The sequence below is a fragment of the Bos taurus genome, chromosome 25 (assembly GCF_002263795.3).
Source record: "Bos taurus isolate L1 Dominette 01449 registration number 42190680 breed Hereford chromosome 25, ARS-UCD2.0, whole genome shotgun sequence".
Taxonomy (NCBI): Eukaryota; Metazoa; Chordata; class Mammalia; order Artiodactyla; family Bovidae; genus Bos; species Bos taurus.
Genome location: NC_037352.1, coordinates 1,241,334 through 1,259,261, shown reverse-complemented (window position 1 = coordinate 1,259,261; position 17,928 = coordinate 1,241,334). Strand labels below are relative to the sequence as shown.

The following is a 17,928-nucleotide window of genomic DNA, read 5'->3' as shown; positions in this document are numbered from 1 at the left end:
CAAAGGAAAGACAGGGACACTGTCACGGGAAGTGCAGTGACCATCACAACCATGACTGTCTGGAGCTTGGTCCACAGTCCCGAGAGCCCTGTTGCTGGCCATGGCATCGAGAAAGGACTTCTCCAGGGCAGAGGACAGCAAACCATGGCTTGCAAGCCAGACCCAGCCAGGGCTCTCTGTAAACACGCAAATGCAGCAGCAGCAGCACACAGTCCTCCACACCCCATCCAAGCGAGCGAGGAAGCAGGGTGAAGCAGTTTCAGTAAAGACAGTAACCCTCCAAAGCCAGACTCCTTATACAAGGACAGTTCGGACCACCCCTGGACCTTTCCAGGCTGGGGGAAGCCCCGGCCCTGGCAACCTGACCACAGGGAGAGGCAGCGGGGAAGCTGGAGGGGTCATCAGGGAGGCGAGAACTCGCTGCCTGGCCAAAGACCACCTGCAAGGCACAGGCAGAGTTCACAGGAGTGGCGTGAGCGTGGCCACCACAGTCATCCTGCATCAGCAGTGCTGCTAATGGGGAGTGTTAGAACCAGGTGGTCACAGGAGGGACTGAGCCATGAGAAGTGGCAGAAGTGACACGGACACAGCTCTCCCAGCGTGTGGACAAAGGAGGCGGCAATGCCTCCCCCGAGGACAGATGCTGATGGAAGGGGTGCTCGGAGTAGGAAGTCAGGACTGCACCTGGCAATGACCTAGACATGTGACTTAAAGATAGTACCACGCAAACCAGACTCAAACACAAGCGACAAGGGCCTGGGAAAGCCGTGGATGGCCAGCCCTCCACCCCCAGCCTTCCATGCCAGGCCCGGCCCACTAACCCACCAGGGCCCTCTTGGGAGAAGGACGGGTAATGAAGAGGTAGGATCCAGGACCACGGTACCCTCCCTGCCAGCAAGCGAGCCAGGCACCCAGACGCCACAGGCGTCCTCGCAGTTCAGCCCAACTACCAGCTACAAGGCCTCTTGCCAGCAGGCATGCTGAGCCGAGGACACCCCAAGCCGTGTGCTGGGTGGGCACGGGGCCAGGGAGAGGTGGGCAGGCGGCGCTTACCATTGTCGAAGTCAATGTACTTGGTGATCTTGTGCCAGGTGCGATAGTAGAAGTGCCGCACCTGCTCCTTGTTCTTCACCATGCCAGCCGGCCGGCCCTTCTTCCGGTACTTTAGCGCGATGTTGTTCTGGATGGCCTCAAAGTCCTTCCCGTGCTGCAAGACAGAGCCCGCGGCACACACAAGGCAATCACCACGAGGCAGCCTCTGGGCAAGGCAGACGCTTCACAGCTCTCACTGGGAGTGAACTGCAGCCCGGCTTCCCCAGAACCTCAGGTTTCCATCAGAACAATGGACAAAGCAGCAATAGAATGACCTTAACATGTGGGTCCCAAGAGGCAAGGAGCCGGAGCAGGAGAAACATAAAGCTTATCACTTGGACAAAGGGCTTAACCTCTAGAGTTCTTTAGAGCCCATGAAATGGGATACCTGAATAAACAATAACCAGAAGATATGACAGGATGGAGGAGCTCAGGGTGCTGTGTATCTGGTATCTTAAAACATCAACTATTCAGAAACAGTCTCACCAATTCACTCATACAAAAGGTATTAAACAGGATCACACAGAATGTGCTCTGAATACAGCTGTGGACCTTCCTTCAGCAACTCCACACAGAAACCAAGTACAGCTTAGATTTTCAGGACGGAATTTACATTCCAGAGAACACAGTGTCGATGCTGTTCAGGTACTGCCCATGACTGAAACTCTCATCAACACACACCAAGCAAGAGCGTGGGAAGGGACCTGCAGGTAACGGCACGCCGGCAGCAATGAGCACCATGGGTGCCCAAGGCTTGGCTTCTAAATCCCACTTTCCAAAACGAACAGAGTTCCTTGGGAAAATGGGCATCGCCAAGTCTGGGGCAAGGAAAACACCAGGAATGTCTAGAGCATCCTGAGTTGCCAGAGAGAGAGAGGAAATACTCAAGGTTGAAAGGAAACATGTTAGAAGGACACAGGAGCCAACATAAATGGAGAAGGGAGAGCTCCTGGCGTGGGGTTCCCAATTAATAAATGTACGTAGAGTAAGGGAGCTAGAAGGCAGTCACTGGGCATACACCACAGTAATAGTTGTTCCAGTAAGCAGCAGCACTGGTTGCTTAAATTAGAAGAAGGAAAAATGATGCGAAACAGGGTATTCACACAGCCTCAAAGTTAAAAAAAAAAAAAAGAGGAAGACTTGGTGGTGGAGAACCTGAGAGATGCAACCTGAATGCAGAGACCAAGGTTCACAGAGCAGGCCCGAGAGCACAGCAGAGGCTCCCACAAGGACACCCAAGGAGGCACAGCACTCCTGCAGCACTCTCAACACAAAGCTTAAGCTTAACCACAAGGAAATGTCAGGTGAGCCCAACGAGGGGTGCTCCACGAGTGAACAGACTGGATGTTTCAAAAGAGACCAGGGTAAAAAGGGGAGACTGAGGGACCTGTCCCAATTGGGAGGAGCCAACTACAATGTGGGTCAATGTGACCCGGAGGAGGACCCCAGAATAAACACTGATGACATCAGGTTGATCCTCCTCACTGTGTTGGTCACCCTGCAGTCATGAGGGTATCAGGGAAGCAGGAAAAGGGCACGTGAACATTCCCTGTATTCTTTTTGTGGTTTTTCCAATTCTGAAATCATTTCAAAATTTAAGATCAAAAAGTAAAAATCCTAAAGAATGAATACTCATTCTCTGTTTTAAAAAAAGCAATGGCAGGTGAGCCAGAACAAGACAGAGTTGCACGTGAGGTGCCTCCTCCAGCGTCTAGCTCAGGTACTTCCTCTCCCACAAAACTGCCACCAGCTGCAAGGGGAAGGCCCAGAGGGATGGGCACCACTCTGAGCCACTGGAGAGCATCTTAGAAGAGAGAAGCAAAGACACTTCCTAACAGCCACCTCACTAGAAACAGCTTTGAAGGTCACACCAAGGAGATGAAGGGCCAAGGTCAGAGGGCAAGGCCTGGGGCCACCAAATGGGGTGTGAGGGGGGAGCCCCACCAGCTCTGCAGGCTCCAGGAAGCTTACCTCGTATAGCCCCTCAAAGAAGGTGTTTTTGTCTTCTGTGCTCCAGGACTCCCACTGCCGCCGAACCTTCTTGCCTTCCTCCTTCTCCCCGCCGGAAGACCCCAGGTTCCTGGAGGAGGAGCGAGAGCCCCCTGCAGGGGCAGCAGGGGCAACCCCAGGCCCATTTGCAGCCGATGATCCACCACCATCAGCTCCTTGGAGAGAAAGAACCTTACAGTGAGTGACCTGTTACCAACAGAAGCTGCCCCAGGCCCCGCCCCCAGCAAGTGAGTGACATGGTCCTGCCCTGACCTCTGACCCTTGTGAACGTTTAAACAGTGAGAAAAAGGAAACAGAGCGTTTATGTGGCACCACTGAGAGTACAAGGACAAGGCCTTGCTGAGGCACTCAGCACCTCTTTCTCAAAAGAGGTTTTGGGTAAAGTAATTATATTTTCAAATAAACAAATTGAAATTCAAAATCAAGAAAACATCTACATGTGTGTAAGATACTACCTTCTTAGAGCTACAACTGGAACTTCAACATATGCACCACACAACCCCACAGCATCTTTTAAAAGTCTCAAAACTCCTGTTTTTCTTGATCACTTTTTATCAACAAAGTCTGGTGTTCTAAGAGTGAGTGACATCCCACACACGCTCTTGAAGCACCAGTTCTGTATCTCGAGATGAGTCCTTCAAGACCCTGCTGGAGGCAGCAGCACATACGGTCCAGCATGGGGGTCCAAGCCAGGCCCAGGACCAGAACTCTGAGCTCCCAGGAGGACACAGGCAGCAAAGCCAAGGCAAAGGTCACAGATAACTACACACTTTATGACCTGACCCAGCCTTCCCACCCATTCCATTTCCTTCCTCTCAGATGGAAGGGGAACTCCCAGTGTATTTTTGTGATAACCAGCATTCTCTTTTCTCGGAACCACAGGGCCATCCAATGGTTAGAATCTGCAAACTCTGAATGACAAGGGTAAAAATAAGATCATAAAAACAAAAGTGCTTCAAACAGGAAAAGCAAACAAGTGCAGATAACTGTTAGGATGCTTTCTTGATGAGATAATCATGAGCTTTTCCATCAGATCCACTTCCCAGTCAGTTTGCTGGGGGCCCTCCTTGGGCAGACACGTGCTCACTGGGAACTCAGGGCCATGTTTCCCTCAGCCCCCCGAGAGGGCTCTGCCTCCAAAGGGAATAAAAGACAATCGTGAGAAATAAAAAAAGTGACAAATTAAAAGTGATTCCATGCATGCTTGCAAAGACCACCCCTGCAGAATCCAAGTGCAGGGGCTGTCTGGGGCCCCGGGCAGGGCGGAGTCACTCTCCCCCCTGATGCCTCACTGTGCCTTTCAAGGTGCGGATCCTCGTAATCACATTGACACGTGTGTGTTCTCAGTTGCGCCTGACTCTTTTCAACCCCGTGGACTATATAGCCCATCAGGTTCCTCTGACCATGTATTTTTCCAAGTAAGAATACTGGAGTGGGTTGCCATTTCCAGAGGATCTTCCTGACCCAAGGATTGAACCTGCATATCTTGCATCTCCTGCATTGGCAGGTAGATTCTTTACCACTGAGCCACCTGGGAAGGCCTAACGTCAACATAAGCAGTATCTAAAAAAAGCTGATCCTATCAGTCAGCTACTGGGCATGAGAATGTGTTCATATGTGTAGAAAAACCACTCAGGTACATGGAATGCGCCTGATTCTCTTGTGGGGAAATGTGTTATCAGGCCAGCGGGCCACCTTCAGAAAGCGACACACTCAGCTAACAGAATTCACAATTTATCAGAGCTGTATAGCCCAATTAGACGATCACTAACGAGGCTACTCAAATTTAAATCTTAATTAAAATTAAATAAAACCCCAGTTCGTTAGTCACACCAGCCACAGCTCTAGTGGTCTGGGTCCACAGGGGGCCAGGGGTTCCCATGCCAGACAGCGTGGGAGGGACCTTTCTGTCACCGCACCTGTATGTTCACCCCTCACATCCTAGACACAGCTAGGGAAGACAAGCCGGTCCCAAGCTGCTTCCCTCCGCTTCGTGAGGCTCAGCAGATCTGTACCTGAGAATCCCCGTGCGCAGAGTGGGGGAAGGACGCCCTCGCCACAGGACCTGACTTTGTCAGCTCCTCACCAAACCAAACCAAACCCCTGACCTAACTCATGAGCCCGGCATGTCCCAAGATGTTTCAACAGGCAAGGCAACTCAGTTCGTGTGCAGGGATCGTCGGTTTTGTTCCACTGCGCGCAGGTCAGAGACGCCTCTCCATGAGCTCAAGATCAGGTCACGGGTGCCATTTAAACCCACTCTCAAATAAAAGAAATTCTGGTTGACTTGGAGCTCATAACTCCTCATGAGTACTCCTCTGAGGAAGGGCTGTCTGTCCACCTCTGCACCACCCACAACAAAGAATTTCATAAACCCTCCTTTTCCAAGACAAAGGCAACTTGCTAACAATCACAGCTCAGGTTTAGCTTTGCCAGCCCACACTGGTGTCAACGTACTTGAAATTACACACATTTTTGAAAATTCTGTTAACGCAGGCCTCTTGCTGGGTTTTGTGAGATTTTCACTGGTAACCCGCAACAAGGAGGATGAACAGTGACGGAAAACTGAATGGCAGCATCTCTGAGCCTGGAGGGACCTCAGGAGTAGCCCACAGAATACACCAAACCAGCAGACACGAAGGAAAGGACGACTTAAAAGCTGCTCCCAGGAGGTCCTTGAGGCCACCAACCATGCCCTCTTCAAGGCCAGAGGTCAGAGCAGCGATGCTCAGCCTCTCCTGCTCGGGTTTCAAAAACATTCGTCCTCAGTAGAGGAAAATAAAGCCAAGGACCCTCAGGCGACCATTTCCACATCTGCTGCCCGTCACTCTAGACCTTGAATGCTTCTCAGAAACAGAGTAAAATCACAAAACTTCATGGGGGGAGAGAACACAACACAGCACCTGGTACATCCCTGAAAATTCAGATGAGGAGGAGGAAGAACGGCATCCCAGCTGAGCTCTGGTTCCTTCGAGCACTGCGACTCAAGCAGGAAAAGACAAGTAGGATCAGAGACACTGGGAGAACGAGATGGTTACCGGGCAAAGTCCAGACAGAAAGAGTGATGACTGAAAGGGGAAGACAGAGAAGCCAGCGAGAAGAACAGAGGTGCAGGAAGGCAAAGGGCAGGGGGGTGGGGGGGTGTTGAGACGACAACTCTGAACAAGGCTTAATGGGTGTGGGGCTCTCCCTGGGGTGGGCGTGGGTATGCACAGGCCCCAAGTCAATGTGACACCTGCAACCGTGCTTCTGAGGCCACAAAGAGGTTAGTCAGAGCCTGCACGTGAGAAGTCAGCATCGGGAAGGCAGGAGGGAAAGGACACACGAGGCCGGAGCCCGGCAGCCTCCCTGTACCTCAGAGCAGGAACGGCCGCGTCAGGCCTCACAGCGTGCTCAGCAAGAGCTGGGGAGCCGGCGCCGTCCCTCCCACCCACCACGGCCAGCGGTGGGTGGGCCAGTCCTCCGGAGGCTCAGAGCCACCTCGGAGCAGGCCCCTCAGTGCCCTCTCTGGTCTCCCAGACCACCCACCCAGGCCGCAACCCTCTCCAGGACTCACGTTTGAGGAACACAGATGTGCGGCGTCTGCCTGCGTCCCCCGCTGCCCGCATCCACTCCAGACAAGCTAGACCGCCCGCTCTCTCTGCCCATGCCCCCTCAGCACTGCGCAGCAGAGAACCAGCCATCTTTCTGCCGGGGAAGCCCAGGTGCCCAGCCCCGAGGAGGGCGTCTTCACGCCCTGCTCCCTTCTGTCCTCGTGTGCAGTCACCATCACCAGGGGGAAAGAAGCCCTGAAAGCGGGAAAGCCGCATGGCCCAGACGGCAGGGGCCCAGCCAGTTCCCCTCCTCATACTCCAGACCTGGCGTCATCCTCCCGGGACACGGGGCTCCCCCAGGACGTGTTACGTCACGGTGGCTGTCACCTGGGCCGTGGCTGCCTCAGCATTTACGACACACAGAGCCACGGGCAGACAAAGGAGAGACCCTGGTCTCAGCGCCCCCCGTCTGTGATGGAGGTGGCAGCAGGCTCAGGACTCTGGTGGATGCTGGCCTAGCACGGCCGTGTGACGTCCCGGGGGACTCCGAGGATGTGGTGACACCCCGTCACAGCACACTCCCTGTCCTCAGCCTTCCTCTGGAGCCTGCGAACTTCCCGAGCATAACATCAAAGTCCCAAGGGACAGGAAGACCCTGTCGGGCTGGACTCGAGGGCTTCAGAAACGTCCACCCAAGCCCACCTGCGCTGGGCAGGAGGCACGCTCCCGTCTCACCGCCTGCCCGCCCCCAGCCCCACTAGGGCGCCGCCTGGCACCGTGGAAGTTCACGGCCGAGAGGGCAGCACGCCCAACATGAGGCCCGGCGGGCACCCCAGGCTGTACTCAGTCCAAATGGGAGGTGTGACACCCAGGGTCTCAGAGGTGCTTCTGTGCTGCTGCTGAAGAAGCCTTCTCCACCAAGGCACAAGGTGGATGGTTCCCAGGAAGGGTGCCGCCCCACGGACGAATCCAAGCACCCCCATCCCCACCACGTCCGCTGGGCCCCGAGAGCCGCGTGCTGCCCACCAGGACCGCCCTCAGCACTTGCTGCTCCATCTGCCTCAACGGCACCTCGCAAGGCTCAGTGTCCCCCTCTCTCAAACCAGGCGTGGCCTCCCTCGAAGACTTTCGCTCCTCTCACAGATATTTAAGACAAACACAACTACAACTCAGCGCTCCCACTAAAACGTACACCCTCCTCAGGGAGTAACGTGGGGACCACAACTCCAAGGCACGTTTCACACGCTGGTCCTCGGCGCTGAGAACACCAGCCTTGCTTGATGTGATAAAGCACTCCAGCACACCGCCATCCAGGACAAAGACGGTTTCTGCATCTGTGACTCTGCTATCTTTGTATTTTCATATCATCCGAAACAGGACACAACGTACTACCTGAAATGACAACCCTGACGCGTGTACTCTCAGTGGGCACCAGACAACCGCAGAAGCTCACGAGACACCACAGAAGCATCGGTGTTGACGTTGAAAGTCAAGGAAGTACTAATACTCCAAAGTTAGCTCAGCCTTTAAACCAGAATTCAACTGTTCCCTTACCTACTTGCCCAGGCTATCTGTCCACGTCTTGGACATGAAGCCAGCTCAGGGCACAGCTCTGACTGAGGGATTCCTGGAAGCTCTGCTCCACAGGCGGGGTCCCCTCCATCTGGCACGGCTCCATTGTGGCCGCTCTAACGCGGCCTGGGCCGGCGGGTCTCCTGACCCACCACACACACAGGGGGCCTGTGTCACCCAATAGAGCCCGTGTCGCAGTCCCCGTGTCTCCTGCACATGCAGCCTCAGTAGGGAGAGAGGCATGTGCTGGACACAGCTGGAAGAACGGCCTGCCTCTCACTTCTCCTCCCATAAAGCTGAGACCTTCACAGAGCCTGAGGGACCCTGGGGTGACGATCCAACTGGCCACAAGGACCACAGAGCTCCAGCCTCATGGTCTCTGGAGGGTCGGGTGTGTCCCCCTGCCCCTGGTGGGTATGGAAGGCAGGGACTGCCCTGCCCGGCTGCCCCGGCCTGGGGAGGGACGAGAGTGACCGCGGCATGGATGCCAGCAGGGCCTCGCCAGGCCGGGCACTTCACGAGGTGAAGGCTAAGGAGAACCTACCAGGGAGACAACCACCTGGCCTCTGGGCCTCTGCCTTCTCGCAGGACCCCAGGCACTTCTGAGCTGAGGGAAGCGCAGCCTCGGCCGTGGCCTGATCCATCTGGTGCTGAACGGAAGGAGCATAAAGTTCGGGCAGGGCAAGCACCCCTCCAGCCCAGCTGAATGAATCCCTGGAGCTCAGAGTGGAGACACTGGGTTCCCGACCACAGATCATCCTTCCTCCCAAAAGGATACCGTCTCCCCAGGGTCAGCCGCAACAGGGTGAGGTACGTCTGAGACATCTTTAAAAAAAATTCTGGAAGGTACAGGCAGGCCCCAGACTAAGCAAAATGCAAACGCTGATTTCTAAGCACGACACAGTAAAGCCAGACGACGCAGCCGCACTGTGGAGACGGCGCCTCCTCTGACTTGCTCCCTGACTCTGCAGAATCGGCCTGCTTGGGTGGGGGGAGGGGACGGCCTTGGAAACAGAGGGTCTAACTCTGCCCCCAACTCAGGCGTCCCCTGAGGATCCCACCCCCTAGAGGCTCGGGGGCATTCCTGGCACCTCTATCCTACCTCCCAACAGGTGACCCCGCCCACCCCATCCATCCACTCAGACTCTGCCTGAAGCTCGACCTGGCAGCCAGGCCCGCTTTCCCTAAGAGCAGGGCTTCGGGGCGTTACTTATTTCAGTGAGGCAGGCACTAGGGTTATCCTGAGAACCTGAGATGTGCATCAGGAACTGAACACACGGGAGGGCGTGGGGGCCCTGCCTCCTGGCCTGGTTCCTGCAGGTTGTGAAGTCAGTCTCAAGTGTGTTCTCAGGCCACTTGGGGCGCATGGCAGGGCCAGGGGAGCATTTGTTTTGACATCAAGCAGAGCCACTGGTTTCTGACCTGCAGCCTACCTTCTGTCTCAGCTGAACACGTTATCTGAACAACACTCCTCGGTATCTGCGCCCAGATAAAAAGCAAAGTAACAGAGGTGCAAGATGGCTGGCACACAGGTGCTAAATCATTGCCACTTGCCCCTGGTCAATTCAAAAAGGATTTGATTCAGACTTCCACTTCTGGTTTTTCACTGAAGTTGACAAAAGAGTCCATTCTTATGAAAAAAGAAAAGACAGTATTTGTGTGGACAGAAGCAAAACGAAAACTTCCTTTCCTCCCCAAGCCTTTTCCTCCCAAATGCCGGCAGAGTTCTCCATGCATTAAGACTGAAACTGGAAAGCGGTCAGTGACCAAAGGAGCCTTCTCTGGCTGGGCTGTGATTGTACCTCAAATATAATGGAAATTTTTACTTTCCTGAAGTGAAAAACCTGGAAAAATTCCCTTACTGGTCCATACTCATCACTACAGGTGGAGATCTCCACCGTCTGTGCAACGAACAGCTCCTCCAAGAATGTTCCCCAAGGTTACAATTGACCTGCTCTCTGCCGGTCAAAGGGGCGGGAGAGGGAGGAGAGGCTGCCCGAAGCAGGCGGGGGATATCCTGGGCACGGGGAAACTTGAGGCACAGCCCAGACGTGGCCTCGCCAGGAAGCTCCGGGCCAGAGGCAGGCCCAGGAGTCTGTGAAGCAGAGGAAACACACTTTTCACTCCTCTCCCAAACATCAACACCACAGTTCAGCTTCATTATTCACTTTAGCAAACTTCTGCATGCTAAAACAGGAAAATACACAAGCTGTAAGCAGCACAATTTCTAACAAACTTCCATTTTACTGATGGGAACTGGATGGCTGTTCCAACCACGTTTGGGCAAGAATTAAGAACACATCTGAGGCCAGGCTAATCAGAAACCTTCCCCATCAGCCCCACACTCAAATGTGCAAGGGAAAGCAAACCGCCCCTTACCCACTGCCAACATTCTAACTTTAGTCTCACGTCCCATCCACGCCACATCACCTCACAGGCAGCCATTCACAGGGGACAGAGAGCTTCCAGTGCCTCACTCCATTTTAGCAGCTACACGTGGAGAGAGGGGAGCCATCCCCGGCACTCCTCAATTCACAGGGAAGGAAGGATGCCTCTCCAAGGAGAAAGCCGGTGAGAGGGGTACAGCGAGCAGACGGAGGTCAGAGGGCCAGGGGACCAAAGCCAGAGACTCTGACCGGACGTCAGAGCCAGTGCTTCTGAAGCCACAAACAGACCCTTGGAGGCTCACTAGCACTTACACACGGTAACTTAAGACATCTCTCTGAGTAGGAGTGAAAAACTGCTTTTTACAAAACAAAGCCATGAAAACAAATTAATGTTTTCCTAATCAATCAGCAATTTTCACACCAAAATAAACTTTTATGAGACAAGTTTTAACTTCTGAAGCATACAAAATTATCTCATGCTTACATCTCCAAGTGAGTATAGTTACACCAAAAGTCTTCACCCCCCCCCACCTCCCCCCAAAAATGAGTAAGGCTATGACTTCAGAGGCCAGTCCTCTTCAGCTGAGAATGAGGCAGAAGTTAGCAAGTTTAACTGCACACATTTGGCACAGATCTCCAAAATGGGTCCTCCACTAGCTTCTGAGGTATTTCCTTCTTAATATTATCAGGACCAGCTAACGATTTAAATTCCATCGCCCAAGGAACCAAGTCAAAGTTTTTCTCATGTGAAACTCACTAGAAAATGGTGTTACATATGCTATCTATAAAAGTGCTGCAGACTTGGCCTGAAACAGAATATTAAGAACAATTCACTTATACCATTAAGAAAAAACAGAATACTGAAATATAAACAGATACAAGCAGAAAACAATGGGGAATTGACACATGGTTTTCTTACTATTTTGATAGAGACGTCCTCAACAACCTGAGAATGCCAGGACAAATCCTGTGGACTGCTACTCGTTTATGTCAGGTCATAAATGTTTTCACCACTTACTACGCTAGGGGAGATGTTCTCATGGCACCCAAGGAAACCTTAGTAGAAACTCAAAGGGCCATGTCTTGAGGCCCTTAACACTCTCAAACCTAGCATACTTGAAGTAGAGGGTGATGGGCCCAAGCTGGACCCTCGGAATCATTCATTTTCGACTTATCAACCTTTCCCCACAAGAGTTTCAAAACTCCATTCCTTTGTTGTATTTTCACCATCTGAGGCTGAGGAAAAGATACAGCACGTAATTTCTCAATCCCTTTCTAAACTACTGTTTACTGTTTAAAATAGCCTACCATATAAATCACCCAAGCGCCTTTGAGGGGGGAAAAAAACCCAACCATCAGAAATCTATCCTATTTGTCCAAGGAAAGAATACTTACTGCCCCTTAACACAGTCGAAACACAGAAACAGTCTCTTTGGAGCAGGAAGAGAGCATGTCCCCTCCAAAGTGCCACTCAAAGTGCGGGTGCAGACACACGAGGGAACCCCAGCGGGGTGGAGGCAGGGAGGCATGAGGGAGGGGCCCCCCACCGGGGGCGCAAGGGCACACCCTGCAAGGGGACAGGGTCGCCTTACCTTTCCCGCGGGGCCCGGAGCTGCCCGCACCGCTGCTCCCCCCAGCGCAGGACGAGTCCTTCCTGAGCCTCTTGCTCTGCGGCCTCACGCTGGACCTGAGGAAGTGGTGCTGATCCTGGGGGCAGGCGGGCGGCGGGGACGGGGCCTGCGGGCCGCCCGAGGGGGCCTGGGGGCCGTCGCCGCCGTCCCGGGGGGTCTTGCCGTCCCTCTTTGTGCCGCCGCTCTCCTCGGCCGCGTCCCCGCCGCCAGGCCCCTCTCCTTCCAGCGAGTCTTCCTCGGCCGACCTCTTGCCCAGCCTCTTGAGCCCGTCCTCCCCGCCGCCGCCGTCTCCCAACTTCACTGTCATCCTGGCCGGGGCGGGGAGAGGGGGCCCGGGTGAGGCGCGGCCCGCAGCCTGCGAGAAGTTTAGCCGCACCGCTCCCCTCTCAACATGGCCGCCGTTGTTTGTTCCAGATCCCCTCCCGCGGCCCGCCCGCCCAAGCCCGGCCAGCGGGCCCGAGCCGCCGCCCGCCGGACCCCGGCCGGGACCCCCGCGCGCCCGCCCGCCCGACGCCCAGGAAACGGTGGCCGGCGACGCGGAGGCGGCGGGGCGGCAGCTGGGCGGCCGCGCCCGGACGGCCCTGTCCGCGCGGCGCCCCGGTCCAGGGTCGGAGAAGGGGCACTGGGCCCGGGTCGGGGTCCAGGGGTCCTGCAGCCACCTACCCTAAGGGCCCGCGGCTCATGGCCTGCGCGCCGGGCAGCCCGCGCGCCGGCCTCGCTCCCCGCGCTGCCTGAGCCGGCCGGGCCTCGGCGCCCGAGCCCCTCGACCCCACCCCACCCCACCCCGCCCCCCAAAACGCGCGGGGCTCCGGGCCCGCGCACCTGCCCCGCACTCCGGCCCCCAAAGTTGGCTCCGGAGCGAGGGTGAGGGGCCCGGATCGACCCCGGCCGGGCAGAGGCGCGGGCTCGCCTGCGTGCACAGGGAACTCCATGGTGGCCCGAGGCTGCCAGTCCGCCTGCTTATTTTAAAACAGACATAAAGAATAATAAGCTCGGGGTTTCTGGGAGTCTTGCTTCCGAGGGTGGGAGATGTGTGCTGCTGCGGGGATTTACGAATTAAAAATGCTTTTGCAACAAAGGAGCCTGTTGTGTGGAACAGACTGGTGTCACCCGTGAAAGTGACAGACAGCACAGTAACCTCCAGGTAAGAATGGACAGAAGATAATTCTGTCAAAACGCTAGGTAACCATGAATAAAAATCCTGCGCCAACTTTGTGACTCTGTTGTGAGCAATGTCATTGACAAAATATGATGACTTTAAAAATGTTTGTTGCCCAAAAAGCAGATCCACTCAATTTATTCAAGGAGATTCAGGTACTATCAACGTTGTAAGTCCAGAAATAGTAATGTGCACATGCGATGAAGCAAGAAACCTAAAAACTAGATTCCTCAACAGGTGTTGATACTGTGCCCAAACTGTGTTTGATATGCTCAACACGACTGCTGAGAAAAGGAAAATGAGAGTAAGACATCAAGGCCAAAAATGAAATACAGTAACAGGAGTGTAAGGAACTCTCCTAGAAAGACTTGGAAATGATTAAAATCATAGTGATACCTACCACTGCTCAAAAGTATTATGCCTCCAAACTACCTGCTACAGCTTTCATCTGTTAAAATTGATGTCTATCATAAACCATCTGAATCCACGTCAGTTACAAATAAAAATTAAAAAGACCTGCCATGCCAAAGAATAGTAATGTAAGACAGATGCCCAAACTTAAAGGACTTCGTGGTAGTACAGGACATCTCACTATTCATCCCTTATCCTATCCGTTTCTACTTAAGAAACCTGGGTTATAATGTGGCGAACCCTACCTTCCAGGAACCAAGCCATCATCCCAAAGCTACCCACAGTCAACCCAGGACCCAAGTAGTGGTTCTATCAGCTACAACAGAATAAACTTGCCCGTTGGCCAAGCTAAATCTTGGGAGACACTACCTGAATACAGAAGAACGTGGCTTTTCAGAATTCAAGAGGTATTGACGTATTTCAGAGTCTTCCCTTGAGGGAAAAGGAAAACAGGAGATGGAATTCTCTCAAAGAGTCCCTCCAACCTTACTTCCTGACCGCGCACACAGGAGGGATCGCCTCAAGCCCCATCCCGGCAGGACACCACTTGTCACCTTCTGGGAAAGGAAAAGCAAAACCCACCTCCCTGGCTGACTTCTAGCTGCACACAAAGAGCTCCGTCAACCCAACACTCCTGGGTCCCGGCTCCCCGAGCCGCCCCGACGAAGCACCGCGTGCGTAACCACCGCCGTCAAGGCGCAGGCCGCTTCTCCCGCAGCCCCGCTCGGGCTTGGGAGCCGGCCTCGCCGCGATAGCCAGTCGGGGCGGTCCACCCCTCCCGAGCCCCCAGCCTCCGGTCACCTTTTTCATCAACGCCTCGCAGCAGCCTGGCTTCCCGGGCCCGCCGGGGTCCTCCCGGGCGCCCGCAGAACCGGCCGAGTCGGGCAGCCCGGCCCCCGAGCGCCGGCTGCTGAGAGACCGCAACGCCGGTGTGGTCCTCCCGCCTCAGAAACAGTCGCCGAACAGCACTCGCCCGGGTACGTCCCCCTCGGCGGTCGGCGTGCGGGTGAGGAGGCTGCGGGCGCCGGTGCTGTCGCCCCTCAGCCTCCCTGAGGCCCGGCCCGCGGCGAACAGGAGCAGTTCCGGCTACGGCGGCCGGCGGAGTCCGCGGGGCCGACGCGCGGGGCGGGGCCGGGGCGGCGGGAGTGCGAGCCGGGGCGGGGCGACGCGCGCGGGGCCGAGCACGCCAAGGTTTCCAGCGGGCGCGCCCCCTCTAGGCGCCTTTCCATTGGTCAGAGGCGGGCGCGCGCGCTTACACGCAGGGACGCTGGGTGGGGGCGGAGGGCGGATCTGCGACGCGGGTAATGTTGTGACGCTAGCCTCGCGGCCGTGCGGACTGGTACGTCTCTCCGGATTGGTGGATCGGCAGCCAATAGAGTGAGAGCCTAGCCTGTGATTGGCCCGAGCCCTGTTGACGGATGCGTGAGAAGAAAACGCCGCCTCAGCTCTGAGTCTTGAATCCGGCGCGAACCGGGTTTTTACCGAAAAAGTGTGGAAGTGCGACTGAGGCAGATAAACACAGCCTTTATTGGATTGAGTGTGAAGGCTTTCAAGTTTTTTAGTGCTGCCGATGGTGCTGGACGCTTAGGTTGTTTTTCTTCGTTTTGGCGATAAAGGAGTGGAGTTTATGGAGGAGGGATAAGAGTGATGGGGCTTAAGGGTACAAATTTGTTAAGGAGTAGTATGTAACGCACAATGTTACGCTTGCGTGCTCAGTCGTGTCCAACTCTGCGACCCGGTGGACTGTAACCCGCCAGGCTCCTCTGTCCATGGGATTTCCCAGGCAAGAATACTGGAGTGGGTTGCCATGTCCTCCTCCAGTGGATCTTCCTGACCCAGGGATCGAACCCCTGTCTCCTGCATTGGCAGGCGGATTCTTTACCACTGAGCCACCTGGAAAGCTTGCACAATATAATGGATACAGACAATAATACTGTACTGACTAATGTGATAAATATCTCTACAATCTAATCACATAATATATAATGGGTCAAAGTAAGATTTTGTACACCTTAAATTTACGCAATATTACATATTAAATTTATTCAGTAAAATCCTAGTGTTCATGAAAATGGGTTTTTTAAAATAGAATCTTCCTTGTATGCTTAACAAGTGAAAGACCTTTGCTGCTGTTTGCTATAGTAAGTTTTCTTAGTAACGTAGCTTTTTCTTTTAAAATTAGTTTAACCCACCAGACCGTTAGAGCAGGACGGCACGTTGATAATACCTTAGGGAATGCAGTCAGCCGCCAAGGTTAGGGAAAAGGTTAGTTTCTAACTAAATGAACTCGTACTTTCTACTCTACGCTATTTTCTCTCTAATGGCGTCCATAAGCCTCCCCCCTCAAAGCACTGAACCAACTTCAAGGAACTATGTTGAATCAACTGACTTTTCTCAGAAATACTCTTGAACGATACCCTCTTGGAGACAAATCAGAATCTAGCAAACCTTTCGGGGTCCAAGCAATAAGATTAACCAGAGGAGAGAATCTTAAAGATGGCGTTCTCCTTTCCCAGTCTCCCTGCTGCCTTCCTCCTGACTGACCTATGTGGTTGGAAAAACTGAACTACAGGGGCGGGTCGCGAACCGACCGTGTATCCCCATCACATACAGAATACACTAGCTTCCCTTCTCTGGGCAGAAAGGCATATTCTGTCCCCTCGGCCCCCTCTGCGAGCTAGCGTTGTGGGCTCTAGACAACCATCGAGAAAGGGGGAAATTGCCCTGCACAGCCCAGGAGCTCGCCACTCGCGGGAGGAATCCTGCCCTCGGCTGCGTACGAACGTTTCCGAGCGTCTTCGGCTCTTTCCGGCCTCTCGGGGCGCTTCGGCTGGTCTCGGCGTCCGCCCGCTCGGCTTCGGCTGTATCCGAGCTGGGCTCGCGGCCGTTGTCCCGGCAACGCGCGGCGGCGCAGCGGCCCAGCCAAGGCGAGTGCGGCCCCCGGGCCGGGACCCAGGAGTAGGAGGTCTGGGGGCCCGGAGCCTCAGGACAGGGCAACGACGAGGCAGGGCCGGGGATGGGCTCGCGAGGCCGAGGGCCGGGACGGCTCGGGGAGTCTGGCGGGTCCGGGAGCCCGGAGCCTGGGCCCGGGAGAAGGGCGACGCCGAGGCGCGCCGGACTCTCTTCTCCGCCTCCTGGATTATCTTCGCCCAGAAACCCTGCCTGGGCCGATCGCCCGAGCGGTGGCCGATCAGGCCAAGGCTTAGGGGTGCGGGGCGGGTGTCTGAGGGCTCAGTGCGCGGCGAGGTCCGATTGAGGGCCGCGTGGCGGCGCGAGGCCGGGAGAGCGGAGCTGGAGGGGAGGGGAGGGGACGGGGGCCCGGAAGGGATTCAGAAAACCACCTTCTGCGCTGTCAGTTCTGTGGCCCGCGGGACTGCGCGGTCGAGCCGGAGATGGTGTTTCTTCATGTCCACGGGATGCAGCGATGAGCCTGCATTGACGAGGGTCGGGGGCGGTGGTTCAGAGTGAGGCTTTTCGGGGTGTCTTCCAGTGCCCTCCACTGCGCCCCTCCACCCAGCCCCCGTTGCCTCAAAGTCCTTCTGGTTCCCTCCCACAGCGTCTCCAAGCAGTGATGCAACTGAAGTCATCCTTAATACCACAAGCCGTTGCTTCCCAAAAGGTGGCTTACCTGAAGACTGAAGAGGTTGCACGGCTGGAGGTGAGAGGAGCAAATCGGTGAGAAGTGGAATTTTTTTTTCTTTCCTCCAAAGTTTATATATTGACAAACGGCATTATGTTCAAGAGGTACCCTGCCTTTAGGAAAGGAAGTGCCCTTGTTTCTGAACCGATGCCATTAATGGATGCGATTTCATTGTTAGTCATCTCTCCTTCTTGTTTTCTTTGATAACTTTTGTTTGTAAGAGCACATGTGTATGTGCGTGCTCAGTTGCTTCAGTCGTGTCTAACTCTTTGTGACCCCATGGACTGGAGCCCGCCAGTCTCCTCTGTCCATGGGATTTTCCAGGCAGGAGTACTAGAGTGGGTTGCCATGCCCTTCTCCAGGGGATCTTCTAGATCCAGGGATCCAACCCAAGTCTCGTGCATTTCAGGCAGATTCTTTACCAACTGAGCCACGAGGAAAGCCTTGGTACACAGGTAGCATTTACTGCTGCTGCTGCTAAGTCACTTCAATC

At 54.8% G+C, this 17,928-nt stretch overlaps 2 protein-coding genes across 9 annotated transcripts in view; one reads left to right on the top strand and one right to left on the bottom strand.

Annotated features, from left to right (window-relative positions):
• Positions 1-14,879, bottom strand: part of CRAMP1 (cramped chromatin regulator homolog 1) — a 44,807-nt gene extending 29,928 nt beyond the window's left edge. The window contains exons 1-4 of one of the 2 annotated variants that reach the window (XM_005224460.5): positions 14,597-14,879; positions 12,187-12,533; positions 3,064-3,257; positions 1,054-1,207 (exon numbers count right to left, since the gene is read on the bottom strand). In XM_005224460.5, coding sequence (XP_005224517.1) covers positions 1,054-1,207; positions 3,064-3,257; positions 12,187-12,532 — 694 coding nt within the window. In that variant the 5' untranslated portion in view covers position 12,533; positions 14,597-14,879. Of the gene's footprint in view, positions 1-1,053; positions 1,208-3,063; positions 3,258-12,186; positions 12,534-14,596 lie in introns of those variants that run through there. The other variant, NM_001205874.1, reaches the window with a different exon arrangement.
• Positions 14,880-16,670: 1,791 nt separating this feature from the next.
• Positions 16,671-17,928, top strand: part of IFT140 (intraflagellar transport 140) — a 58,233-nt gene continuing 56,975 nt past the window's right edge. For 3 of the 7 annotated variants that reach the window (XM_015460242.3, XM_015460244.3, XM_010819179.4), the window contains exons 1-2: positions 16,673-16,760; positions 17,352-17,470. The gene's annotated coding sequence lies outside the window, so the exon portion shown is untranslated. Of the gene's footprint in view, positions 16,761-16,915; positions 17,004-17,351; positions 17,471-17,928 lie in introns of those variants that run through there. The other 4 variants (XM_002697913.6, XM_015460243.3, XM_010819177.3 and 1 more) reach the window with 4 other exon arrangements.